This window comes from Spermophilus citellus, assembly GCF_964194105.1.
Source record: "Spermophilus citellus genome assembly, chromosome: 10".
Lineage (NCBI taxonomy): Eukaryota > Metazoa > Chordata > Mammalia > Rodentia > Sciuridae > Spermophilus > Spermophilus citellus.
Genome location: NC_138197.1, coordinates 67,983,901 through 68,011,438, shown reverse-complemented (window position 1 = coordinate 68,011,438; position 27,538 = coordinate 67,983,901). Strand labels below are relative to the sequence as shown.

General features: G+C 42.8%; 1 protein-coding gene across 1 annotated transcript; it reads right to left on the bottom strand.

Moving 5' to 3' along the window:
* Positions 1-1,023: 1,023 nt before the first annotated feature.
* PFKM (phosphofructokinase, muscle) lies at positions 1,024-26,557 on the bottom strand. Its single transcript, XM_081310062.1, has 23 exons — positions 26,405-26,557; positions 22,876-22,968; positions 15,727-15,800; positions 14,766-14,843; positions 13,049-13,238; positions 12,601-12,766; positions 11,866-11,910; positions 11,323-11,431; positions 11,110-11,205; positions 10,773-10,865; positions 10,053-10,178; positions 8,511-8,575; positions 7,937-8,000; positions 7,018-7,167; positions 6,493-6,563; positions 6,058-6,145; positions 5,822-5,974; positions 5,202-5,366; positions 3,640-3,701; positions 3,297-3,408; positions 1,991-2,090; positions 1,805-1,910; positions 1,024-1,556 (listed from the first exon to the last, which is right to left on the bottom strand). The coding sequence occupies exons 2-23, from the start codon at positions 22,958-22,960 to the stop codon at positions 1,412-1,414; spliced, it is 2,343 nt and encodes a 780-aa protein (XP_081166188.1). The 5' UTR covers positions 22,961-22,968; positions 26,405-26,557; the 3' UTR covers positions 1,024-1,411.
* Positions 26,558-27,538: the final 981 nt, after the last annotated feature.

Here is a 27,538-nt window from a genome sequence, read left to right as displayed (position 1 = left end):
GAAAATAAAGACTTCTCAGTCACTATTTGGAACTGTTTTAAAAAGTATGGCATTTTAGACAGCCAGCAAAAGTGATATACTAAAGAGAATTCCCTATAATACAGTGAGCATCTTCCCTGCTTCATCAGGCCAGTGAGTAAACCACATGGGTTGGAAGGAAGGTTCACACCTGTTCTGAGAGCTATAATCTGGTTATTGGAAGCTAATCTTAATCTGGCATTAAGACAGGGCACTCTCCTGTCAATGGGGATACTGCCTATAGTCCAATCTTCAGGACCAACTGCATTATGTGGGCACTTGAGTAATGAGGAAGAAGCAGCTATTATAGAACAGAAAAACTGGGCTGGGGATGTGGCTCTAGCAGTAGCGCGCTCGCCTGGCATGCGTACAGCCCGGGTTCGATCCTCAGCGCCACATATGAACAAAGATGTTGTGTCCGCCAATAACTAAAAAAATGAATATTAAAAAAAATTCTCTCACTCTCTCTCTTTAAAAAAAAAAAAAAACAAAACAGAAAAACTGCAACGGAGTAAGAACTAACATCTTTCTAAAGAAGTATTCCAACCAACTCCCAAACAGGTCCAGGACTGGTGTCTCTGTTTTCCAGGATTTCAAAATGTACATGTCTTTTCCATGAAGATTCTGTCAAATGGAGCCTGGCTTTCATCCAGGAAGGAGTATAAAAGAAAAGTTGAGAAGGAAGAATGCTTAGTTAGAGGAGCAGAGATTGTGGGATGGCTGGAAAAATGCAGTCCTGGATCATGGGTATATGGTGAGAGGTGAAAAACAATTTTGTGCATATGAGAGATGAAGGTGTCCTCTTGGCTACAGGAGATGCAGGAAGGACTAGTGTGGAATGAGAGTCAGTGTCCTATGTTCTGGGACTTTGTGTACAGAACCAAGAAATGCTGCAGGAAAATAATCCAAAAGGAAGAAAAAAGTGTACATGATAATTCATATGGGCAGGTCTGGTGGATGAGGCTGATGACATTCCACTTGTGAAGATAACAGGAGAACCAAAAGCACAGTGACCAGTTGGCATTTATTAGTGTAGTTATAGTTGCCACTGTAGTAAAAGTAGTAGAGGAACTAAGGCTCTTTGTTATCACAAAGAAATAAATAGAGCTTATTTTTAGGAAAATTCTGAGTGGCTGAAAGCTAGCAGTAGCACTAGAGGAACCTGGCCTGTGTGACAGATGAAGCTGGGGTAGAAGTAATGATCAAGTCTACCTAGATTCTACTCACTGCCCCCTTCCCAACTCCTGGCCAGAGCTGATCATGGTCACAGGTACAGAATAAAAGGAAACCTAATGAAAAAAGAGCTGAAACAAGGAGAAAACATGGACTTAGATCTAGTAAGAGGAGAGCTGACCATGATCAGAAAAATCTGTTCCCCTCACTCCAAAGAAATCTAGACTGCAGCTTCTCCAGACCGCTTCCGAGAGATGTGCTCCAAGTGGGCGTGGTCTGAGGTGTCCAAGTCAATCTCGTACTTGGCTAGGATTTTGAGGATGGGCCTCAGCTTCAGCCACCACTGTTCCTTGGGTATTCGGTGCCTACAGAAGAATGAGGTAAATGATGATACAGTTCTTTAGCACCCCAATCAACTTCTACTAAGGGCTTATATAGGCATATGCTTAAAGTGAGCAGAGACTGCATTTAGGACATGGACATCAGATCTAAAGTGGGTAAGGCTACAAGTATTATTTTTAAAAGAAAAGCAATGCAGACAGTGAACAGATTGGGGAGAGTAGAACTTGAAATTCCCAGGGAGAGAACCACTCTAGAAAGTAGATGTACTCACTCAAAATCTGTCTGGTCCTTCAGTTCAGTCACTGGTTGAAAGACTAGGGCCCTCTTACGCATCCCTAGAACACAGCCAGAGTCTGGAGTGTTGGCAAAGATCCGCCCTGCAATAAGGGATGGTCAGTCAGCTTTTATACTGGGGAACAAACCTCTACAGAGGGGGCTTAACCTCTATCCCACCTACCATTACGGTAACTCTCTTTGATTTTCCCAGACATCCAGTTCATAGCCTTAGCTCCCATCTTAGTGGCAAAATTCCTGTCAAAGGGAGTTGGACTCCCACCCTGGAAAAAGAATTAAAAATTAGAGGGAAGGATTCTAATGGAGTGGCAGACATAACTAGATACACAGATAAAAAGGAAAGAATGGGCCCTGAGTTTATAGGAATTCATAAGTCTGTGAAAGGATACCTTGAAATAGTGTGGAGTTTCAAAGTGAATCGCCTATTTATCAACAGTAATTAAAGAAGAGGATTAATCCCACAACTTTCTTTTTTAGTCCTATTGGCTACCAGGTCATTTCCCCACTCATCTTTAGCAGCTATTGTCAGTCACCATCACTGGTGGTCAGAAGTGTTCTTCAAGGCCCAATCTAGCTGCCCTTGGTAGAACTTCAGAATAATATAAAACACCATATAGATTTTCTTTGAACTAAGAGAAAATATGTGGAAAAGTGGAAAGGGGAAGGAAGAACAGAAAATGGTTTCATATTTATCTAATAACACCCCATCCTTCAGGGGCTGGTTAATTCATTCAAAGTGAGACACAGAATTCATTTTTGGGTAGAAAAAGGTTCAAGGCTTAACAGGCATCAGCTGAGGGCATTTGGGTTAGAAGAGAATCTCAGAACACTGCACCACCTGTGAGTGTCACTAGTAGAAAGGAAGTTCTTTCCCTGAAGCCCCATTTAGTAGAAATGGAGCCCAATACCAGCAAGTGCCAATACTCATTCAACAGGTTGCTCATGAAAGGCAGGATGATAATGTGGGAAAAACACTAACTAGGTTCATTCTAGCTCTATGAGTGGCCCTGAAAAAATTACTTCTCTTTGGATCTCATTTTCTTCATCTCAATTATTCACTCTCAACTAGAGATGATTTTGCCCCATAGGGGACATTCAGCAGCATTTGGAGGCATTTTTGTTAAAATTGAGGGTAAGGGGAAAGTGCTACTGGCATCTCCTGGGTAGAGTCCAGGAATGTTGCCCAACCATCCTACAATGTATAAACAGCCACCCATGACAAAGAATTATTCCAAATGACAATGATGCAAAGGTTAAGGAACCCTATTCTAAATGAAGATGGTGGACCACATCATCTCTAAGGTCATTTCTTGATAAAGATGTTTTGATTCTGTGGCTGTAAGAGATTGGCAGGCCCATGCTCTGTGGTGGCACTGGGCCTCCAACAGATTAGAGGTCAATAGAAGCCTCTGTAGGTGTTGGGGGTGATGGCTTTCTGGCAAAAGGCATGGCTGGGGTGTCTTCCCTACCTGCTGCATGTGGCCAAGCACATTCTTCCTGCTGTCGAAGATGCCCTTCCCCTCCTCAGAGTACAGGTTAAAGATGAAGTCAGTGGTATAGTTCTCATTGCACTTCTCATTCCTGCCAGGTGGACATCAAAAGCTTGTGACTCCTCTTATCTTTCCATCCCTGCTTTCTGACTTTATAGGCTCTGGTTCTTCCCTTTTCTACCCCCTCCCAGGGGATAGATGGATCCCACCTTTTGTATCTATGAATTCCTCAGGGTATCCCAACCATGGATCCATTCTGTGGGTTAAGGCCTAAGCCTGACTAATTCTTCCTTCACTTAAGAACAGATTGTAAATGAAGTACCTGAGCACCAAGCCTCTTTTCACAGTTGTTTTCATCTTTTGCACCAGATGTTCAACATTCGCCTGAAAATAAAATAGTAAATCCTAAGCCTAGCTGAGAGTGGATAAGGTTGGGCAAGCCACATGAATCTCTTTTCTTCTACATCAGGCCTCTACCAAGAAGGGAGAGAGACATGGAAGAAAATTATTTATAATCCTGGGCCTGAACTGTGCCTACGTCCTTAAGGAAGTTTTGTGTAGACTAAAATTTCCACAAAGACCTGAAATGAGACAGAACTTGGAGTAGGCACATTAAAAACTGTCAGTTTTTAGCTCTCACCCTCACTGGTCTCCCTGTCCAGGGTTTCGGGTTCCCTTTCCCTTAGAGGACAGATTCTGCTCATAGTATTGGTCTTTACATGGGTTGCTTGTAGTAAAGTGGTGACTCATCTGGACAGAATATGCTCCTTCACTTGAGCTTTGAGTTGGGCATGAAGGAGGCAGAGTCCTTTCCCTCATTCCTGGCTGGGGTTGGCTGGGATCCTGGATTAGGGAGTTCCCTCAGCTTGCTGCTAAACCTCCACTCTGTGGCTCTCTTCTCCTCCAGTAAATTGGAATCTGGGAAAATAAGATCATATGGCCCTTCTGTGAAATACAAATCAGAGCCCTACCCTAGAGGTGAAATAATATCTCCCTCAAAAAATGGATTGGTGCCAGGCGTGGTGGCACACGCCTGTAATCTCAGAGGCATGGGAGGCTGAGACAGGAGGATCACGAATTTAAAGCCAGCTTCAGCAAAAGCGAGGCACTGTCTCTAAAGTGAAACCCTATCTCTAAATAAAATATAAAATAAGACTGGGGATGTGGCTTAGTAGTCAAGTGCCCCTGAGTTCGATTCCCAGTATCCCCCCACAAAAAAGTGAATTGGTAATGAGAGAAATCTGGAGGGTGGCATGATGTAAGAGAAAGGTCACTGACTTTCTTAAGCAGTTAAACTACCTGCTCACATAGGAGTTTAGAAAAGGGTTTTAACCTTCTAAACCTTTCTCATCTGTAATATGGAGAAAATACCTTCTTTACAAGTTTGTTACAATGATAAAATGCAAAAAGCACACATAAAGGGCTTATCTACATGCCACCTGTCTCAAAATGTGCACTCCAGAAACACAAGCTAAGGTCAAGTGTGTGAGGCTGCACTGGAGAATGGCTGTACAGAGATCCTTCTAGTCTTCCTCCTTTTATTTTTTTGTACTGGGGATTGAACCCAGAGGTACTTTCCCACTAAACTACCTCCCCAGCCCTTTTTTATCTTATTTTGAGACAGGGTCTCAGTAAACTGCTTATGGCCTCACTAAGTGCCCAGGCTGGCCTCAAACTTGTGATCTTCCTGCCTCAGGTTCCCAACTCACTGGGACTATAGGTATGTGCCATGGCACCCCACTCCTTATATTCTTCATAGGGCTCCACAGACCAATCAACTCCATCCTCATCTTGAAATCCCATTGCTCCAATCACTGTGGGGACTGTTGGGGGACAGATTTGGGTAAGACAGAGATACCTAGCAGGCTCTGGGTGGCCATCTACCTGCAGGTCTCGAATGGTGAAAGGCTCCTCAAAGATGTAGGCAGCATCAGCCCCAGCTGCCAGTCCTGCCATGGTGGCCAGGTAGCCACAGTAGCCACCCATAGTCTCAATGATAAACACCCGACGTTTGGTGCCTGCTGCTGACTGCTTGATGCGATCACATGTCTGCAAAGATAGAAAGTCATAGAAAGACAGGGTCAGGAACCTGATTCTTGTCATTTCTTTGGCCCTTGCTATTATCTTAACTCCAGAACAATATCCACCCAGGCTGGCAGGGCCTCTGGACCCCATCAGACTTGCATTCAGGGAGCGCACACATTAGTCAACTACACTGCACAACTTGTCTCCTGGGAAGGAAGCTCTATCATCCTTCACATTGCTGAGATTAGGGTAATTAAGCTGTGTGACCTGAGAAAGTGAAAAAAAAATTGGTAATATTTGATGCATTTCTCAGTGAGGAAAATGGATGTCATTAAAATCCATATGAATGCCTGGGTTTGAAGAAGCATTTTTCAAACATTGCCACTTGTTTAGTACCAAAAAATAGCTCCTTTTCCAGGACTACATTCATTCTGGAGATTATAACCCTAGCCAAAAGGGAAGTAGTGATGGACTCTCACCGTACAAATGGTATTTAGTGCTGTGTCGGCCCCAATGCTGAAGTCTGAGCCAGGGACGTTGTTGGAGACAGTAGCAGGAATGACCACAAATGGGATGCAGAGTTCATCAAATTGCTTCCTGCCCTCCATCAGCTCCAGGCCCCCTGTGTATGCCTGAGAAGAAGATAGCAGAAAGGGCAGGAATGAAAAGAGAGGGGAAGTGGGAGGGAGAGGGAAAGAATGGTGGGAGCACTCACCTCAAAGCCCCCAATGATGACAAGACCCTGAATGTTAAACTTAGTTATGTTGGCACTGATCTGTTCAAAGTTCTTCTTGGGTAGAGTCCTAGTTTGATCAGTAACAGGCAAGATCAAAGGAGAGAAAGTCAGAGTTTCAATGGTGCTTTATTTATAATCTCTTGATTTGTATCCCTTCTCTCCCCACCCTCTTATCCGGATCTAAGGACACACACTGGACTCTAAATTGTCAGAGCTGCTACATGATGTGGGGATGGCCCTGTCTGCCTTCACTGAAGCCACTATGAGCTTTAAGGGAAATGACCTGGATTAAAAGAAATGACCTGGACCACAGGTGGTGGAAGCAGGCCCTGACCTAATGAACTGATGCACATACATGTTCAAGGGATATCTTAAAGGGGTGACTGGGAAGAGGTACTCTACAATGCCCCTTACCTTTTAGTCCCAAGTTTGGAACCACCTTGGCCAGTCCAGCCCCCAACATAGCTCCAGCCAGCTTCCTCAATCTGCAGGAAAAAGTAACATGTTTTTGCATCGTAGCTAGAATACCATGAGGAATGTGTAGGTCTGATGCCACTTATTGAGCTCTGATCCCTCCCATTGAGTCTTCCTTCATTGTAAGAGGAACACCAGACATTGGCTTTCCCTGCAATGCATGGAACTTCTTCCACCTTTTTTGCTCATCTAGATAACAAGTACCTTCTTATGCCAGGTACCATGCTGAGCTTTGGGATAGAGAATTAAACAAGACGATATTTGCAAAGGCTCATCCCATTTGTTCCTGCCTGTTACCACTGCCCTAAAATTAAATATTTACTTCTGATTGAACCCAAGAAAAGGAGAGGGAAGTAGTATGGAACAGAGAGGCACACATGAACCTGTCACCCTTGCTACACTGATCTTCCCTGTGACTGTCCCTTGTCCCCCAAAATGTGCCCTCCTTCCGTTGAGTCCCCATACCTGACCCTTGGCCAGGCCCTCAAAGCCATCATGTACAACCAGCACACGGTTGCCCTGGATAAGGGCAATCCTCACAGTGGAGCGAACAGCAGCATTCATGCCGGCAGCTGGAGCCCCCACATTCATCACAGCCACTGTATGCGAACCGCTCTGTACAGGAGGAAGCAGGGGACAGAAAGCCCCACAGTGAGGAGGAGGTTATTAAGAGAAGCAGAGCCTTAATCCTTTATTGTCCTGAGATCAGGGTGTGTGCTTATGATAATACACATCCCTCTCCCAGGGAATGCTAGTATAGACTGCTACTTCATACTACAGAAGCAAAATTCTTTACCATAAACAAATAAATAAAGATGTTTTTCCTGATCCGAGATATCATCATTATGTAACAAATAAGGATTCTTCAGAGCAGTGTTTCCCAAAGTGTGATCCTTGGACTATCTGCATCACCATCCAACTGGAGCTTATTAAACTTGCACATTACTGCTCCTGCCTTAGATATGAACCCCATCCGAGGGAAGGGCCTAGGAATCTGCATTTTTAATGAGCAACCCAGATAATTCTGATATACAGTTAAGTATTGAGAACCACTATTCCAATGGAAAGGTGGCTTAGATTTATGTGATTATTTCCAGAGGATAAAATACATAAGCCCTCTTTCTTATTCTTTGCATACTACAAAATAGCCCTGAATTTGGTATAGTTCTTGAGTTAGAGACATCTACGATATACTAAGATCACAGAGCCAGTAAGTAGTAATGGCTAACAGAAAATCATCATAGTAGGGTCAGGTACCCAGCATGGAAGATTAGAGTGGGGCAAGGAAAATGGCAAGACTCAGGTTGCATGGATTAAGGGTAGCACCTCATAAAGAGAGACTGAAGGAGGGAGAGGGTCAAGGAAAAAGGCAAGTCATCAGTACCTTAGAGACCGGGGGTCTGACATGAGCTAGAAGCTTGTATACCTCCCAGTTGTTCATGAAGCTCCTATAAAAAGTACAAAGGGACAGGGCTGTCTTTAGGCCATTCCTTATGGCCAGAGCCGTGGAAATTTAGCCCTGAACTTTTGGTCCCAGAGTGAAGTTCCATAGGACAAACCTCTAAGGACACAACCAGGGCAGAGCAGGGACTGTGCAGGGGCTGCAAAGGGCCCACTCATTCACCAAACACTCCCTGCACACTCTTCTCCCAGGTGTTATGCTCACCACCACAGGAGACTGTCCCTTGCCTAGGGAAACTTAAGGTCTCGCCAGGACCCACACAGAGAAGTAAAGATTATTATTACGTTGTTAAAAGGTCAATCATGGGGAAAGCATCTCTAGGATGAAATGAGCCTCTTAGTCACCTCACAGCTAATTTTCTTGTGAAAGAAACTGTTGCAGAGACAATAAAAAGAAGCAGCAGAAGCTCAAATTTTGTTCCTAGGCCTATGTAGAGTTTTGGGTTCATTCTGGTATCTAATTTCTGTAGCTAGGAAACTTCTAGTCATTTCCTCACCGGCCTCTCAGCTTCATGGCTTCATCAAATCTCTTCTCATCCATGGCCTTGGTCACATCTTTGGTCTGAGGGAGGAATACAGCAATAATTACAACTCCAGAGCAGCAATCTGCACAGTTGGATTTCCATTTGTACTCATCCTGCCTATTTCTGGGCATGGGACTGAATCCTGCTTACCATGCACCCCACATTTTCTATGGTCCTTCAAACTCTCACAGAAAAAGAATATTTCTCCTTAATTTTCTGAATAATGAACAGCAAAAGAAAAGGGCCACACCAATGTTTTATTTATTAGAATTATGGAGACAGTGGAAGAGTATTCACAGACTAATAGCATCTTCCTCCACTCTACACCCACCTCCCCAGCCTCTAAACTACTGAGTAAACGAAGAAGATCCCCAGAAATAAGAGTGAAACCTGCCATGTGTTTCTCCACCACTGCTTTCTGCTCTGTGAGTCAGAGCTTTAACTTTTGCGGTTTTGGAGATGCATATCCTGAAGTAAAGCTTTAGGTCATGGGGACTCCTGAGTCTCAGAGAAGCAAGCTAGCAAACAGGGAGCATTTAGATCAGCCCCGATAATCAGGTGTGACACCCTCACTCCCAGCCACAATGGTTACTCTGTGGTATCAAAGGGTGATTTCCCTACAGTAAAAGCTGCCATCTCCTGAGCATTCAACATTTTCCAGGTACTGCATCAGATCCTTTAGATTTCTTTTCTCCAGTCCTTAGAATAAACCTCAAGGTGAGTACCTGTACCCCAGGAGGATCTAAACCCATGTTGGTTTACAGAAACAAATTCAAGGTAGCTATCATGTAAAGACAAAGTTACCCAACAGAACTTAATAATGCTACTCTGTTTTTAATGACACTAGGAGGGATATTGTATTTCTCTTCCAATAAAAACATAAGAGGGTTTAAGGTCAGATATTAGGAGATATTGGGGGTTATTACTAGGAAGGATGTAGAGTCTCCCATCTTCCTTAGGAATGTTTTACAGGTGGGAAAACTGAGACTTAGAGATATTACAGCTCCTACATCTAGAGGGGTTACAGCTCACTGTGTTCTTTTCCCCATGAATCTCTTACTATACCATCCTGCCTTTCCATTGACTCTTGTACCAGTGGCCTTAGAAGTTGGTCTCATACACTCTGAGCTCCCAGGCAGGGACTTGGGACTATTAAAAAGGGGTTGGGGGCTGGGGTTCTGGCTCAGTGGTATAGCTCTTGCCTAGCATGTGTGAGGCAGTGGGTTTGATTCTCAGCACCGCATATAAATAAACATAAAGTCCATTGACAACTAAAAGATATTTTTTTAAAAAAAAGGAGGAGGAGGAGGAGGAGGAGGAGGAGGAGGAGGAGGAGGAGGAGGAGGAGAAGAAGAAGAAGAAAAGAAGAAAAGAAGAAGGGGTTGGGCCAGGTGCAGTGGCAAATGCCTGTAATCCCAATGGCTCGGGAAGCTGAGATAAGAGGATCGCATGTTCAAAGCCAGCCTCAGTACAAAAAAAATGAAGGGTGAGAAGGGTGTTAGGATCAGTACTTACCACCTGGACACACTCCATTAGGGGCAGGCGCACAGCCTGGTTACCAGAGAGGCTCACCACACAGGCCGGGGTGTCTGGAGTCCCCTCCAAGAGTGCCATCACTGCTTCCACACCCATCCTGCTTCCCTGCAGGACCCCAAGCAGCAAAGACAGTCTGGTTCAGGCCTCTTCATATTGGATTAGTGTAGACAGTCAGAATATATGGGTACTTTCCAAATCACAGGGTTGAGTTCCACATTTAAGAACTACAGCCAAGAACTCACTGGGCTTTTCTTCCCCACCCAGATTTCATCTAAAGTTTGATGACTTTTTCCTCTTGCCATCAGGACCCCAGGGATTCTATTTGGTTCCAGAGAAACAGTTCCACTACAGTAATTGACAGAATTACTGGGGCTTAAAATTTATTCCCTTCTTAATTGATATAATAAGGAAATTAACTGCAGTTCTTCAAGTTATAATAGAGGGTTCAAACTGACTGTCTAAAGTTAGATCTCAATATTTCACTGATGCCTAGAGCTCTAAGATATTGGTCCTCAACTTATAGGGGAGCTATAGGCTGTTATAATATTAACAGATGAGAAATCTCAGCATATGGGAATGTGTCAAGGGCCACTGTAAGCTAGAGGCTGGTAGAGGGGCAACGTGAGCAATGGTGTAAGTCCTATAGGAATAGGAGACCAGGGCTCTAACCCATGAGGACCACAGGGCCCTGTGACTTACCAGGATCCGGTCAAAGGCTGATGGTGTTCCACCCCGCTGTACATGCCCCAAAACAGTCACCCGAGTGTCATATCCTAGACGCTTCACCACCAGCTGAAAGGACCAAGAAAGGGACACACAAAGTCAAGGGGAGAAAGGGTGCAGGGACCAAGATAAAAAAGTGCAAGACCTTTTCTTTTGTAATGGTTCCTAGTGGGAGGAAAACAGGGACAGGGACCTGGAGAGAGATATACAGAAGAACCAAAAGAACATGCAGTGTCAGCAGACTCGGAAACCATTAAGGGAATGGGTTAGGGTGGCTATGGTGCTGAGCCCCTCTAATTTCACTTGTACGAACATTCTTGATGTCTTCTGAGGTGATTGGTTTCCCATTCTTGTCAATTGCACCCTCAGCCACAATGATGATGTTGAGACGAGAACCACGGGTCCTTGTCTAGTCAAGAACAGAAGGAGAAGTGGTCAGTGGAATGAAACTGATGGATGGCAAATGGACCATCCATGGAATAGGGTGAAGGATTTTTTTTTAAGAGAAAAATAAAAGTGCCAGTACCTCGGAAAGCCGGCGACAAAGGTGTTCCTCCCAATCATCATCAGGTGGACATTCAGGAATAAAAACCCAGTCAGCCCCACAGGAGAGAGAGGTGACAAGGGCCAGGTATCTGAGAGAGAGCCAGAAGCATGGCACTAGGAACTATACTCCACAAATAACCTCCCCTTACCCAACAAGGTCTCCTAATCCCCATAGCTGGTGAAAGGTCTGGGGATCCTGCATTCCATTCTTGGGGTGAGGTAAGAGCACAGGGCCTATCAATGAGAAGCTGTCCCTGAAGAGCACCTTCTATTCATGCTTGATGCCCCCGTGGCTTCCTATCTCAGAGATCGTCCATCCTTTCCCACTGAGTGTGTACCTGAGCCTGTGCACACGTGCATATCTAGGTAAGTAAGGGAGCCAGAGCAAAGGCAGGGCCAGGGTTCCCAAGGAGCTTATAACCTCCAGATATGCTACTACTGAGAGACCTCACTGGACTCTCTGGGAAGAGGAAAGGTACATTTCTGGGTCCTTGGAATAAGTAGTTCAGGATGAGGATCTTACCCACAGTGGCGACCCATCACTTCTAACACAAATGTCCTCTGGTGGCTGAAAGACAGACACAGGATTTATAGAGCCCATGTTTCCCTATAGCCATGATCAAGTTGCCACCCACATCTAGGTTAATTAACCTCTGGGAAATGCATTTATGCTGCAGAGACCAGGAAGACCTAGGGAAAACACTTTAGCTACAAGGTATCCTCCCATGTCTTTCTATTCCAAAAAGAGATGGGTCAGAAAAGAGAGAGAGAAAGAGGAAGGAAGGAAGGGAGGGAGGGAGGGAGGGAGGAAGGAAGGAAGGAGGTACTAGACTGAACTGGAGTCCTGCAGGATTACCCTGAGGCAAACTGTTATTCTTTAGTTCAAAACACATCCTTCTATCCTGCCTTACCCTCACTTCCATCGGCTTATCTCCGAGCAGTGGTGCCTATGGCATCTACAATCTTGAGGTTAGCTCAGGTTTTGGGGCCCCTGGATTTGTTTCAGCCTGGGCAGTAGACATTTAGGAGACAGCCACAGGTATGATCAAGACCTCAGAGCTATGTTTGGATAATAGACTGAAGAGTGGCAAAAGGCAAATCTTGGAGCATTTAGGAAGCAATGTAACTCCAGTGTTCTAAGGGGTAAAATTCTTTGTTAAAACAGTGTTCTAGCCCCCAGAAAACTGGCCATAACCCAAACACTTTCATTTTTACTAGCCTCTAACCTTTGTCTGTCCCAACCACCATACTCCTTTACCTCTGAGCAGTAGTAGTGATGGCATCTACAATCTCTACAATTCGATGCAGGGCAGAATCAGTGCCAATGGTCATATCAGTACCACAGAAGTCATTGTCAATTGAGCCAACCAGGCCCACAATATTCAGGTAGCTGGACTTTGTAGCCTCTTCAGGTGTGATCTTACCTACAGTAGGAAGCAAACCAGGAACCCCTGGCTAAAATACTTGGCATGCCCACAGAGTAGAACACTGGAGAGAAAAAACTATGGCCAATGGGAATTATAAGCAATGGCAAAAGAGAAGAAAGCAAAGATTGCCTACTTGGGTCTGGTTAACTTTTACTCCATTGGGGGTTAAGGGTACTTCCCCTTACATGTACATGCATGTCGCGCGCGCGCACACACACACACACACACACACACATACACACTCACGCAAACAGTAATGCTAATATAAATAATTCTCACCAGCTTTCTGGAGGTCACTCAATAAATCACTCCACTCGGAACGGAAAGTGTCAGCGCCAGTGAGGCTGCCATCACCCCCAATGACACACAGATTGGTGATCCCACGCTTCACCAGGTTGAGGGCAGCTCGGAGTCGTCCTTCTCGGTCCCGAAAATCCTTGCACCGGGCACTTCCAATCACTGTGCCTCCCTTGAGGAGAGAGGTAGAAGTCAGCTCCCCAGATGACAGCCAAGTTTAGGCTCAAAATACTAAGATTTTCTGCACTCCAACGCTGTGTTGTGCTGACACAACTATGTGACTCCCTAGGAAGTTCCCTAATATCACTAAGTCATCTGTCCCTTCCAAAGAAAAGGGAAATGATGCTGAGACATAAAGGGACTATTCCTATATTCTGCCGCACACCTTAGAAGACTGCTAAGATTAACCCATTTTACTGAAGACTTTATCATCAAAGTATCTATCTTCATAGAGAATAAGGGAATGCATACATCTGGTGACTTCTAGACCACTGAGCTACATCCCAGCCCTTTTTAATATTTTATTTTGAGGCAGGGTCTTGATGAGTTGCTTTGGGCTGCTAAATTGCTGAAGCTGGCTTTGAATACGTGATCCTCCTCTCTCAGTCTCCTGAGCCACTGGGATTACAAGTGTGTACTACCATGCTCAGCTGACTTTGGAAACTTTCAACAATGACCTGACATTATTGGATCGTGTCCAAACTATTATTAGGAATCCATTCCAGTATTTTTTTCCTCTCTATCACACTGATTTCTAACTGACATTAGAAATGTCATTCCTCTTAGCTCCTTGGGATCTATGGTGCTAGTGCCAGGAGCCATAATACCCAGGTATTCACAAAAAAAAAAAAAAAAAAAAAAATAGGTCTGGGTACAGAAAGTCATAAGTTACCAGACACTTACAGATACACCAAGATAGGTAAGTAGACTTAGCATTTTCATGAATCATAGATATGCTCCCAGGCCTCCATGACTTTGGTGTAATGGGTGGAGAATTCTGGCTCATTCTCAGGCCACCATATGACAGGCACTATTGCCTGTACAGGGCCTTCACCAGGCACTGAACATTAAATTTCTTCCCATGGGTTTTTATGGGATTTAGGTGAAGAATGGGAATACAAATGTAATTTGTCAATTTTTTAGTAAATCAGCAAATGGTTATATTTATACTGGGCTAGCCCACAGTGGATGACAGATTAAAAGAAGTCTAGAATGACTAGAAGTAAATAGCATAAAGGGCTATGGATATAAAAACATGGTATGTTTCTGGACTTTTTATTTTTATTTATTTTTTATTTATTTATTTTTAAGGCTCCAAGAGGCTCTTGCCCTCCTAAACCTGGTTTCAGGTTACCTCTTCATCTCATGAGGACTGGCAGATTTCAGCTCTGCTTCTGGCTCCAGTCCTCTAGTAAGGTTATTTTCAGGGCCAGACCTTCCCCGTGACCCCACAGTAGAACTTGTTTATGTGCCAGTTCCAAGTCTTGCTTGTGACCTTTCCTTAAAGAGCAAACTGTCCTGTGATCATTCTCCCACCCCTTTCTACCCCACGAAACCAGAGTGATGTTTTCAAATGCAAGGAGTAAAGGGCAAATGTAAGCCCTCTCTTGTCACTGAATCCCTTCACATCAAACCACATGTCAGGAAATTTGGGAGACTAGAAAAAGACAAATAAGGACAGGAGTTCTTTAGAACATACCAGCTGAAGCATCATGGAAACACTTTCCCAGGTGGCCTCCCTGATGTGATCTCCACCATCCACCAGGCCTTGATAACCCTGTGGAGCACATTATAGCCATTCAGTCTCTATGTGACTTCCCCCTAAATTTTTAGGACTAAGACAAGACCCTTGGGAAGAGATCTATGGGAATCAAGTCATCTCACCCCATTAGTGATCCTTGATGTATAAGATGCTATCATATTTAACACAGACCAAGGAAGGAGTCATATATTTTTTCAATAATCTGTTCTAATTTCTCCCATTTTAAAACATCAGAATGTCCTTCCTAATATTGAATCTTAGTTTATTTTATTTTGGGCTCAACCTATTTCTTCTAATCTGCTTCCCAAGGGGAACTAGATAACGGATTATTTGAATAACAGTAGAGGAAAAGAAAAAGGGGATAGTGGCAGTAGGGAAGGAAGAAATATGACTTATTACAAGACTATACAGTTTGAGAGAAGAAGGGGAGATAGACTTTATAGGAAAGAAGGGTGGGTGAAGCACAAGAGGGAACTGAGAGAAGGGGACGAAGGAGGAGCTAGAACGTCAGAAAATCAAGCAAATTCAGAAACATAGTAAAACCTTCCTTCTGGGGCTTTGCCCCTGGAGACACTAAATTTCCCATAAATACTACCCATTTCGGTTTTTCTTAGTGTTTGGGAAGACATCCTTCTTCCTTTAAATTGAATAGGCAACATGAGGACCCAGTTTGCAGAAGTCTGGGTCCCTGCATCATTATTTGAGCCAAGAGTGGGAAGGAGTGACTCATGAAGGTAGAGAGCCAAGGAAAAGAAAAATAGCAATGTAACTGGGAGGTAAAGAAAAATAAAGTGGGAAGGCAGTGGGAGGCAGATTAAGCAGGGAACAGAGAAATAAAAATAAGAGTACAAAGTAGGGAACAGAGAAAGAAAAACAGGATACAAAGTAGAAAACCAACCTCATGGACAAAGAAGACACGGGCACCAGTAAAGATACCAACTCGAACCACAGCCCTGACAGCAGCATTCATTCCTGCAAGGAGGGAAGACAAGTCAGAGAGAGGTTATTCCTAAGACAAGCAGCCCTGGAATCCAAAGACACTACAATTGGCTAAAGAATAGAGTAAGCCCTTTTCTCTAAAACTAAGGTACATTACTTATCCAAGTCTTTTGGTCTCCTTGCCTTCAATTATTGCATTTAATGTTGATGAAGCTCCAGATATTCTATTGCCTTTCCCCCTAAAAATCCTGTCTTTCCCAAGACCTTTCTATGCCAGGGCAATCTGAGGGATAAAAACAGCAATAAGCAAGCACTTTCTTGAATGCATATTATAGATTAGACACTACTAAGAAATGGTCAAATATTATCTTGTTTAATCCTGTCTACAACCCTGAAGTTGTCCCCATTTTACAGATTTGGAAACTGAAGCTCTAACAGTTCAAGGTCATAGAACTAATACTATATAAAGTTCACATTTGAGTCCAAGTCCTAAATAGTATCTTCTTGACTACAATGCCATGCCCTACTAATTTCAATAGTTAGACTAGGCTTCTCCTTGCTCTCTGAACTGAATTGAGACATCCATCCAGCTGTAGTAGGCTTTTCAGGGAAAGACATGACTTTCTGTGGTTCATGACTTGATGCATCAAATCTGTTCAGGAGTATGTCTATTATTGGATAGTGGATTCTTTCAGTCTAGATACACACACACACACACACACACACACACACACACACACATAAACAGAGCTGTTTAGTGTCATCTGAGTTGGTCTACGTTTCAATATGTGCACACAGTTGTGATCCTCTGGCTCACACACTGCCGGAAGATGTTTGTGACCAAATGTACAGAATCAGTGGGGAACTCATTCTCTCATGGCCTTCTTCTGGCATTCACTCAATTAGTCAACAGAGACTTGCTGACCTTCTTCTGTGGCCCTGTACATTAAGATGTGTGTGGGGAACTTAAAAATATTCTGCAATTTATACTCTCTGTTTCCACTTGTAATGGAGAGGAGAGTTTTTTCCCTTTTCACAGATGAGGAGCATCCCTTTCCTAGAGCTGCTTAATGATAAAAACTTTTTTCTAGAAGCACTGTAGAGTAGTCAACCCGTACCAATACACAACATGCAGTGGGTGTCCCATATGTGTGTTCCATATCTAGAACAATGCTATTGAATACTGGACCGTGCTGAACACAGTTTTATTGGTAAGAAATGGGAGACATCCCTGTCGTACCTTGCCATATGAGGAGGGGTTCCAGATGATGCTAAAGTATCTTAGAGATATGATGGATCAACTTTGCATGAACCATTTTAGCTGCCCTCTCTCAGATATCCTAGTACATTTTTTTTTCAATCTAAAATCTATCCAAATGGTCCTCAAACCCTGTCTGAAGAAATATACTATTAAGCAACAGGGTGTACAACCAGAGATATGAAAAATTGTGCTTTATATGTAATATGAATTATAATGCATTCTGTTGTCATATATAACAAATTAATTTTTTTTAAAGAGAGAGTGAGAGAGGGGGGAGAGAGAGAGAGAGAGAGAGAGAGAGAGAGAGAGAGAGAGAGAGAGAGAATTTTTAATATTTATTTTTTAGTTCTCGGCGGACACAACATCTTTGTTGGTATGTGGTGCTGAGGATCGAACCCGGGCCGCACGCATGCCAGGCAAGCGCGCTACAGCTTGAGCCACATCCCCAGCCCCACAAATTAATTAAAAAAAAAAAAAAAAGCACCAGGGAAGCAGCAATTGGAAAAAATCTGCAGCTCTAGACTGTATTACAAACTATTGAATAATCCAAAGTCATTACAAAGTATTGAATAACCCAAGATATCTAGGACAGAAGAAAAAGGACAAGATTATTTTTTTTCTTCTCTCTCTCTCTTTCTCTCTGCAGGCAGACATATTATTACATGGCTATTAGCTCCAAATCAAATTGAGGATGCATTTGCTCAATGAACAAATATTAACTGAATTGGCACCATGCTAGGCACTGGGGATACAGCAATGAGCAATACAGACTCTGGGAAAACAAAAATAAAGGACCTGGTGATGGTCCTCAACATGTGAAGAATTACAATATGGCATACTGATCCTGAAAAAAAAGAGATATATACAAAGTGCAGTGGGAACAAGAACAAAGAGCATCTACACCTGCCAGGAGGAAGTCAGAAAATATAACATTTGTCCAGAGATGTACGGGACAATTTCCCTTTAAATTTTTTTCTCAGGTAGACAGTTTGAGGAAAAGTGTTCTAGGCATAAACAAAGGTCAGAGTCAAGAAATAACCTGAGGTAATTCAGTAATTAAAGAGTAAAATGTAAGATATGAAGCAAGAATTAAAGCTACACAGGTGGACAGACCCCAAATAACACATGGAGAAGTATGGCTTTTTATTCTGTAGGCCAGGGCTTGAGGATCCCTGAATGAGGAGTTTCAGGGAATCTGTGAACCCCACAAAACTGGATGAAAACTTTTGTAAGCATGGACATTTCTTTTAGGAGAAGGCCCCTCCTCTCCCCCACACACACAAAAAAAGTTGCAGACAATGAATTTCTGAAGAATTTTGAGAGCAGAGGGACATGATGAGATCTACATTATCAGAAAGATAACTCTGGCAGCAGTGTGACAGGAAGCTTGAGAGAGGTGTCACTCTCAAGCTGCCTTGAGATTAGAGGCTCTCTGGCATCCTACAGAAGACAAGAGGAGGAACTGCACTAGAACAGAGTTTGGGACAAAACAGATACTGGACGGAAGCCAACTAGGAAACAGAAACAACAGGAAGGACTCTATCTATCTAATCAGCAATGTGATTAAACTTCAAGGTGTTGAAGACCAAGGAGGAACTGCCCCACATTGACTCAGGCAAAGGGTCAAGCTGTGGTACCATTAGCTGTGCTGAGCCAGGGTTTGTTTGGGGAAAGTAGGAGTGGGGATGATGCATTCATATTGGAATATGCACGTTTGATGTTCTTATGGGACATCCCCATGGACTTTGAAGAGATGTTCTCAAGAGAATATACAGAATCAGAAGGAAAAGGGCAAGGAATTAAACCCTGAGGAAAATCAACCATACGGGATTCCATAAAGAAAACAAAGACAAAAGGAGAACCAGGGCTTAGCAATGTCTTGAAAGTCAAGTGGGAGCAGTTTTAAGAAGTGAGAACAATGACAGATGCTTCTGATAATTGATCTCAGATAAGGACTGGATGGTTGGGCTTATCAACAAGAGGCACTGGTGAGCCGGTGTCACAGCATACTTATGACATCACTAAGGCAAAGCCCTATGAAATTTAGACATCTGAGTTCATATACTTAGTTTGAATGAAAAACAAAAGTCTGTGGAGGAAGGAGAGGGCTTCTGAAAAGCTTTAGAAAAACCCTGTGTGTGTGAAAGGAACAAAGAGTCAACACAAAGCCACTGATACTTTAGGAGAGATGAATAAAGTCAGTTCATTGAGATTAGAACACATATGAAACTACTGTTTGCTTTAGAGCCCATCACAAGGCCTATGAGATTCTCCATTGGATACCTGGAGTTCTGGAATGTGAATCTGTAATTTTAGGAAATAGGGAATAAATGTTAATCTGAAATGTATAGGATGGAATATAGTTTTCTGCTCCCAAGATGAGTAGAAGGGTGGGGAGGGGGGTGGCTAAAGAGAAACAAATGACTTAAAGGTTTTCAGTGTAAAGCAAACAATAGATAATGGGCAAAAATATCGAAATCTGTTGGGCATAAGAAAAATCCCACAATAAGGAGAATTCTTTCTCTTCTCTCCCTCCTCTACCTTCTTTTTACCTCAAACTTACAACCTCCAGATGTCATCCTTCCTGCCTCTATATTGAATGAGAGTTTTCTTAGAAATAGTTTTAAGACTCACTTTTCACTCCTGTATCTGTGCCTCAAACCTCTGATCCTTAAAAATCAGACTGGGGTGTATAGATAGTTTATATCAAGGAACTCAGCAATTCTTTGGTCTCTTCTATCCAACCTTACTGGCCTAGTCTGGCCCCAAGTCATCCTAGCCAAACTCTCCTTGGCTGTTCCATGTTGCCCTAAATAACTCTCTATGAGCAGCTGCCTGACTTATTAGAAGTAAGACGAAGGATAAGATTACAGGCACCAAACAGAAGGTATTCTGGGTACAGCCAGGAAAGGCTCTGGAGAACATCATAAGCACGTAGTTTGGAGTCTCCAATTACAGCCTATTGGGAAGAGGTTTGGGGGAGAAGAGCTATGAGTGATGGGTCTTTATGCAACTAGATAAAGAAAAACCAATAAAGGATTTCATCATAACTTTTTTGAAAGTTGATGTTAAAGAAGTTTCTTTCTACCTGTACTCTGAATAAAATTTTCTAAATTATTAGGAATAAATGTTTGTTAGATGTGAATTGCACTTTCTAGTAAATATGTGACTAAAAATTATAAACTCCAGAATAGAAATCCAGAGAGGTAATGGAATCCCTGTTCCTGTGAACCTTTAAAAGTAGGATAATCATGCATTTGGAATGACTGCCTATCTGGAGACAGAGGGCTAGAGCAGATGACTGGGGTCCTTTCCAGGGGCAGGATATGCTGATGTGAGACTACGACTGGTACAAGGGATTGAATCCAAGGACACTTTACCACTGAGCTAGATCCCCAGCTCTACTACCACCCCTGCTTCCACCTTTTTTTTTTCTTTCTCTCTCTCTCTTTTTTCAAATAGAGTCTCACCAAATTGTCTGGGCTGACCTGGAACTTGTAATCCTCCTGCCTCAGGCTTCTGAGTGGCTGGGATTACAGGCATGTGCCAATGTACCTGAGGATATGCTGATTTCATTAGGCTAAAAGTGGCCCGGTTTAGGGAGGCTGGAACCTTTCTCTTTCCTGAGTTGGAAAGGAATTAGGATTTGGCATTTAATCAGCCCAGCATCCTAGAAATCTTGCTTTTTGAGTTTAGGATGTCTGATTATTTCTCTACTTCTAGTTTGCTGAGCTCAGAGTTGTGGCCTCTATGGATTTTATAGAATCAATCTCACTTTCCCAGGTGGCACAGAGTCTCTAGGGGAAAAAAACACATTTCTGTGCTTTTTCCCTGGGATAACTAGTGCCCATCAAATTTATCTCTGTACAGGCCACTTCTACAGTGGAGCTGTGCCTTCAGTGGGGACCTCTAGCTGATTTCTACCTTGCCTCCTTGCCATCCTAGAATTTCATTTTCAACATCTCTCAGTCCCTGTGGACATGTTCCTGTGATGTTATGTGGATTCACAGATGAGATATTTCCTACACTGTATTATCTATTACAGAATCTTACAAACTTCAGCTCAGCTAAGCCCTCTGGAAATGAGCTTATTTACAGCCCCTGCTTCACTGAAAGATGACCCCTCCCTTATAGCAGGCAAGTCATCCCTTGAATAAGAGATTTTTCACTGCTTGGGATCAGAAGCTGAGAGTCTGTGCTTAGATTCAAGGTAAATTCTAGGCTTCAATTTTGTTTCTTCTTCCATTTTGTTTCTTCCATTTTGTCTCTCTTTCCCTCTCCAAAGAGCTCTTTTCCTTCATCATTTCATATTGTGTGTGTCACATAAATTTTTTAGCAGGCTCTCTTGTCCTGATCTGACTACCTAACAAACCTGGACCTAGCTACCATAGGTCCAGCATCAGCATTCAAGAGTTTATATTGAAGATCTCAGTACTGGCATGGGGTTCTGCCAGCGGAGAAGAGAGAAGTGACAGAAACCAGGCCAGCAGTCTCTTCAGCTCCACTGCATTTCTAATCTGGTCACTTTCTAAACTCAGGCCACTGCCCTCCCTGCTCAGTTTGTTTGTTTGATAATTCTCTGCTTCACAACATATAACTAAATAAACATTAGCTTAAAATATATTCAAAGTCTAGCTTTACTAATTTACTAATAAGAAATATCTTAAGAGCAAAGATTGTCTTTTTCATTGATGCATCCTTAGTGCCTATCATCCTGCTTGATGCATAGTAGATGCTCAAAAATTCATTTCTATTAACAGAACATTTTTGATGTGGCAGCCACTCTTCTAAACACTGTATTTGAATGAAGGAATCAGTTTCTTGAAACTATCTTTTCCATGAAGTTTTCCCTGATTAATCCAGCCAGAGTCCAATCATTTCCTCATATAAGTGGATTCCATTTGGCTAAGGCACACTCATTTGTTCTTGCTTATGTGCCTTTACATAAGAATTGCAATAATATATAACATCTTTTCTCATTAAACTATAGTTCTCAAAGGAAACCCACTTCTTCACAATAGACTGTATACAAAGTGGGCACTTAACACACCAGGAAAGCTTAGGTTCAGTGGCATCAAGGAGGATAGACTGGCTGAAATCTCTTTCTTTATTCCATCACTGTCTTCATGTCCTGGTAACCCTTTCAAAGAGATTCTGCCCCTCTTCAGTGTATCATAAACTAGAATATATAAGAAAATCAAACTGGAAAGGATTTTTTTAAAAGTCACACCACCTCTGATAAATATCTGATTTTTATAATACCTAGGATGCTTAGACTCAACCCAGAGAAAGATTCACTTTGGCTGTTTACTACCCCTCCATCCCCCAGTGGATTGGTACTTATTAACTGCTGCTGTTCCTATTTGATTAAGGACTAAATGTATGCAAATGGAGGAAAAGCCAGGGAAAGCAGTGCTGACTGGCTCTGGTTAGTGCAGGAACTCTCCAGACACCAGAGTTAATACCTGAGGGTCTATCTGGGGCCCAGGAAATACCAACTTTGGGTCTCCTCCCTTTCCCACTCTTTCCCAAGTTCTTGAAATGAATCTACTTTTTGCCTTCCCAACAATTTTATTTCTTAAGTCTCTTTCCAATGTTGCTTGAGAAAACACCAATTTTAGGTACCAGATGATCAAAATGTCCCTAAATCTTCAGAGAAACTTCGAAAGAATTTTTTTGAATATTTGAATAAATAAAAGTACAGCAAATAAAATCCAAATATACTTGGGGACTTAGATCTGACAAATTTTTAGGAAAACCCAGAATTCCATGAACTCACAGTTCTATTCTACAAGTTAAGGGGATCAAGAAATTTCAAGGGGCCATATTTTGCCCCCTCTTCCTTACCTTGGGCATCTCCACCAGAGGTTAACACGGCAATGGCTTTGCCAATCCCAAGGGTTTTGGCAGCATGGTGCTCTTCATGGGTCATGATCCACTCTAGAATTTAAGATAATGGTCAGTTAAAACACAGTTGAATCAAGGTGCTGGTCACTCAAGAAGTGTCTCTATTAGATTGCCTAGAGCTACCAAGTCAGGCTCTCCCACTACACTAAGGCTGTGCCGTGCAGCCTGGGAGCTTTGGACTTCTTCCAGAGGAGAGCCGCACCCTTACAGAGAGAGTGACAAGCTGAAATGTCACAGTAATCAAGCCCAAGACTGCAGAAGTCCTGGCTAATCCCTCCTTTTTCCCTCCCACCCCATTTGGAACCTATTTGGAGAATAAGATAAGGCCAGGAGAAAGGTCAGTTAACTGAACAGAAATGAGAAAGGAGGGGAAAAAGCTGAATTGGCCTCAAGAAAAGGATTCCTAAACATGATTTCTCGCTTTATCGAAAGAAGAATTATAGCGAAGGGTAGGAATCAGATGAAGTTTGGGTTGCAGACTGAGAATCAGCAATGTAGAAACAGAAAAGCAAGGGTAAATTGACTTATACTTAAGGTTAGGGTTGAATGTTATGGAACTGACTGACTGGAGCAGGCCTGGATGATATGGAATTGACAGCAGACTTTGAGGTTTTCAAGTCACATTAGAATTTCTACAAATTAATGGTGTCAGTCTCAGGAATACTTAGGGACTTTGTATGGTTCTTCCCATCCTTCTCAGGCTCAGCCTCCTGAGCATCTCTTGATCTTTCACTTTCATCTTCAGGTTTTGACCTTCTCCCTGCACACTATCAAATGGGAAAGCTAACACAAAAATCACTGCCACATACACACAGATATGTACATGTGTCATGGAGATGCCTTCATAGTTTTATTTTTAGGAATTGTATCTCTCAAAGGAACACATAAGATATACTTTTCTATCTGTAAGATGATAATAGAATCATCACTTTTAGTTATTCAGGCTAAAAGCTGTTATTTTAAAAACATATCTTCTGCTGGATGCTGTGGCACATGCCTATAATCCCAGGAGCTCAGGAGGTTGAGGCAGAAGGACTGTAAGTTCAAAGCCAGCCTCAGCAACTTGGCAAGGCCTCAAGCCACTTAGCAAGACCTTGCTTCAAAATTAAAATTAAAAAGGGCTAGGAATGTGGCTCAGTGGTTAAATGTCCCTGGGTTCAATCCCTGGAATCAAACAAACAAACAAACAAAAAACATCTCCTCTTTTCCTCTCAGAATCAAAACAGACACCAAATCTTATTCTCCCTTCTTATTATCTTCCATACCCATTCCCTCTTTTCTATCCTCACTGCCTCTTTCTGCCTGAATTGCTTACTACAACAGCTGGTCTCCCTCTGCCTGTGTTTCCTTCTTCATTTTATCAGAGACACAAACTTTCATCAGAAGGTCACAGGCCCCTAAGGCTTCAGTAGAGAGGGGATTCATGTATAGGAAGAAGAGCTAGCTATAAGGGCAACTCATGTTTCTGTCCTGTGCTGGGGAAATCAGGGTAGTTGTTTTTAGAGACATAGGTCACAGACCACAGATGTCAATAAAATAAATGCAGTGATCACAAATGAAGATAGACATAAACACACATAGTATTATGAGACACAAATTAATAAACATGCTACATAATCAGCACTGACAAGTCAAGTCCAAACTTGAGTAATGTTGCATTACTTGTCCCCACTCTTGTCCTTGTCCAGTATACCCTGGTCCTTTCCACAGATCCATATTCCACTCCATCACTTAAGACCAGTCTTAGTTGTACTCTTACTAACCTGCTAAACCTTACTGATTACCAAAGGTCCAGGAAGGCTTCTCTTTGTACTCCTCTAGATCACATACTGTATACTGTCCAGAACTGGATTACTGTTTTGCACTTAAATACACCACTTTAGTGGCATTTTAATTGCTTCTTCTGCACTAAAAAATGATTGGACTAGATCAAGGGACAGCAAACTGCAGCCTGCAGCTAAATATAGCCATTCTCTTGTTTTTGAATGGCAACAAGCTATGAAAGGTTTTTTACGGTTTTAAATGGTTGCAAAAAGTATTTCACGACAAGTGAAAAATATAAGAAATTCAAATTTCAGTGTTGTTGGGTGCAGTGGTGCACACCTGTAGTCCTAGCTGCTAGGGAGGCTGAGACAGAAGAATCCCTTGAACCCAAGAGGTCAAGGCCAACCTAGGTGACATACAGAGACCCTGTATGGAAAAAAGAAATAATAAATTCAGTGTCCATACTATCCTCATTCATTCACATATTATCTATAGCTGTTTCTTTGCTGTAACCACAGTGTAGATATTGCAGCAGAGACCCACTAGCCTATAAAACCTAAAATACTAGACAGCTTTAACAGAAAAAGCTTGCTGACCACTGGACTAGATGACAGCTAAAGTCTCTTTCCCTAACTAGTCTGAAAATTTCTCCAGAACAGGGATCACATACATTTTTTAAAACCCTCCCACAACCTACCAAAGTCTAGTGAAATCTGTGCAAACGAAAGGAGCTCAAGAAATACATGTTGAAAGCATTAATGAGCTGATGCACTACAAGAAATACAACCATATGAAAAATTACAAGTAACCCTGGATACAGGTACACCTCCATATTCTCTCTACTCCTAAAAACACGCTCACACACAACTATATGAAATCATATAGTACAAATGGTGAAAGGTACATAAACATACATGAATATAGGCACTATCTTATTTAGCTAGAATGTTAACATCAAAATTTCTGCTGATCTTAAAAAAGACTGAGTGGCTGGAGCAAATAGAAACCCCCAAATTTAGAAAGGAATAGAAGACATCTGAATGTGCTCATCTCTCTTACGGAATGTTTTCTTCTAATTCATTCTTGGAGCGCATCACAGGGACAGAAGGCTCATCACAGGTAAAAGAAACCCATACAAGGATCTTTCACACAAGGAGGTGACAGTAAGGGAGAGAATTCACCCTAACTAGAAGATGAGGAGCTCTGACCTGTAAATAGCTCACATTTTCTCCTGAATCTCTGAGACAATTAAGAGAGAACAGGACACAAAAATACATGCATACTCATACATAAGCATCCTTTATAGATCCACAGTGACACCCATGTAGAGACAGTCACAGATATTATGCATGTGTGTGTGTATATATACAAAATACACGCACACACACACATGCATGTGTGTATATAAGCACTGTGAGGGGCAGGAATACAGAGAGGCAGCATCATAGGTACCCCGATTTGAGTTGGATGAATGCCAGGGAAGGGATCAGGCAGCCAAGGGCAACGCAGTCGGACACTCCTCGCCTGACCCGCCATCCCCATTCCCAGGGAACCGAGCTGAGATTAACCAAGAGGCTGGAATTCTTCACCACTACCCGCTACCCATCCCCCTCTCGGCTCCGGCATCTGATGCCTATCCCTTCTTCTTGCCCCTCTGCTCCCTTCAGTTCTCCCCACCGCCTCCTCCCAGCACGTTCACTCTCACCTCAACTCGGCTTTTTCCTTTGCTCTTCACCCAAGGCCTCCCTCTTGCCTTTTAGTCTTAGCTTTCCTTCGTCGCTGCTTTCTTGCAGATTGTCCTTGGGGAAAGGGGGAGGGGAACTTGGCGAACACGGGGAGGAGCCAGGTGGAGGCAGCAGGGCGGGGGAAAGAGGAGAGAGTTCCCAACCTCCACTAACAGATGCTGACAAGGAGGCTCCGCCTTCCCTTGCTCTCCTTTCTCCTCCTCTTCCTCCTCCCTCTAAGAACTGTGCTCAGAAATGGCAGCGGCTTAGTTTCTTCACTCCCAAAAGAAATCCTGGGGACGTCATATAAATCTTGGGAGCCATCGGCTCCTGTGCCTAATGGGAATCAGAAAGTATTTAATTGCTTCTCTTGTTTTCAGCAGAGTTAACTTTTTCCTACCCACACTGCCTGAAACTCTGCATTCAAACATCTTCAGCAACTGATAATAAAACCTCCCCTCTGGCCCTATCCTACCTCTATCACTCTTTCAACAAACATTTATTTGGAGTCTGTGAGCCTTGAAGTTTTGTCTTGAGTGCTGAAAAATGAAAAGATAAATGGAATAGAGTCCCTACCTTTGAGAAACACTGACTACTGGTATTTTCTACAGACAAACCTTAAAACTTCCTCAATATTTGCATTATCTTTCTCATAGAAAATATGAAAATTTCAGCTAGCTAACTCAGAAGAAAGTGCCAAGACAAGAACGCTGCTGTGATAGCCCCTTTCAAAACCTGCAGTAGGAGGAGTGCAGGATTCTGGCAGTCTGTAAGTAAAGCATGTCTGTGGGACTCAGCAAACAGGATCCACACTGGGAACATGGGTCACATGCATGCTCTAGGAGCAAGAAGTGCATTCCTCACTCAGATCTCCTTCTCTCCATCCCTTGTTCTACTCAACGTTTGGTCCAATGCCTCTCTATCTGTTCTTGCTTTTTCTACAATCCTTCCTTGTGCTTACTTTTGTTTCTGCCCCTATACATTCCAGCCTCAAGCAATAAGAATGAAAGTGAATAGGAGATAAAACCATTTTACTACAAAAAGTAAAAACTTTTGTGTTAAAAATAATACCATCAAGAAAATGAAAAGGCAGAGTGTGGTGGTACCTGTAATCC

What these genes read in the sequence shown, in the direction of transcription:
- PFKM (XM_081310062.1), bottom strand. Translation starts at nt 22,960, where the DNA reads ATGACCCATGAAGAGCACCATGCTGCCAAAACCCTTGGGATTGGCAAA. An exon ending in TAATGGAGTGTGTCCAGGTG is followed by an intron (nt 8,576 to 10,052) that starts GTAAGTACTGAT and finishes TTCCTCCCTCAG; the next exon opens with ACCAAAGATGTGACCAAGGC. An exon ending in AAGGACCAGACAGATTTTGA is followed by an intron (nt 1,557 to 1,804) that starts GTGAGTACATCT and finishes ATTCTTCTGTAG; the next exon opens with GCACCGAATACCCAAGGAAC.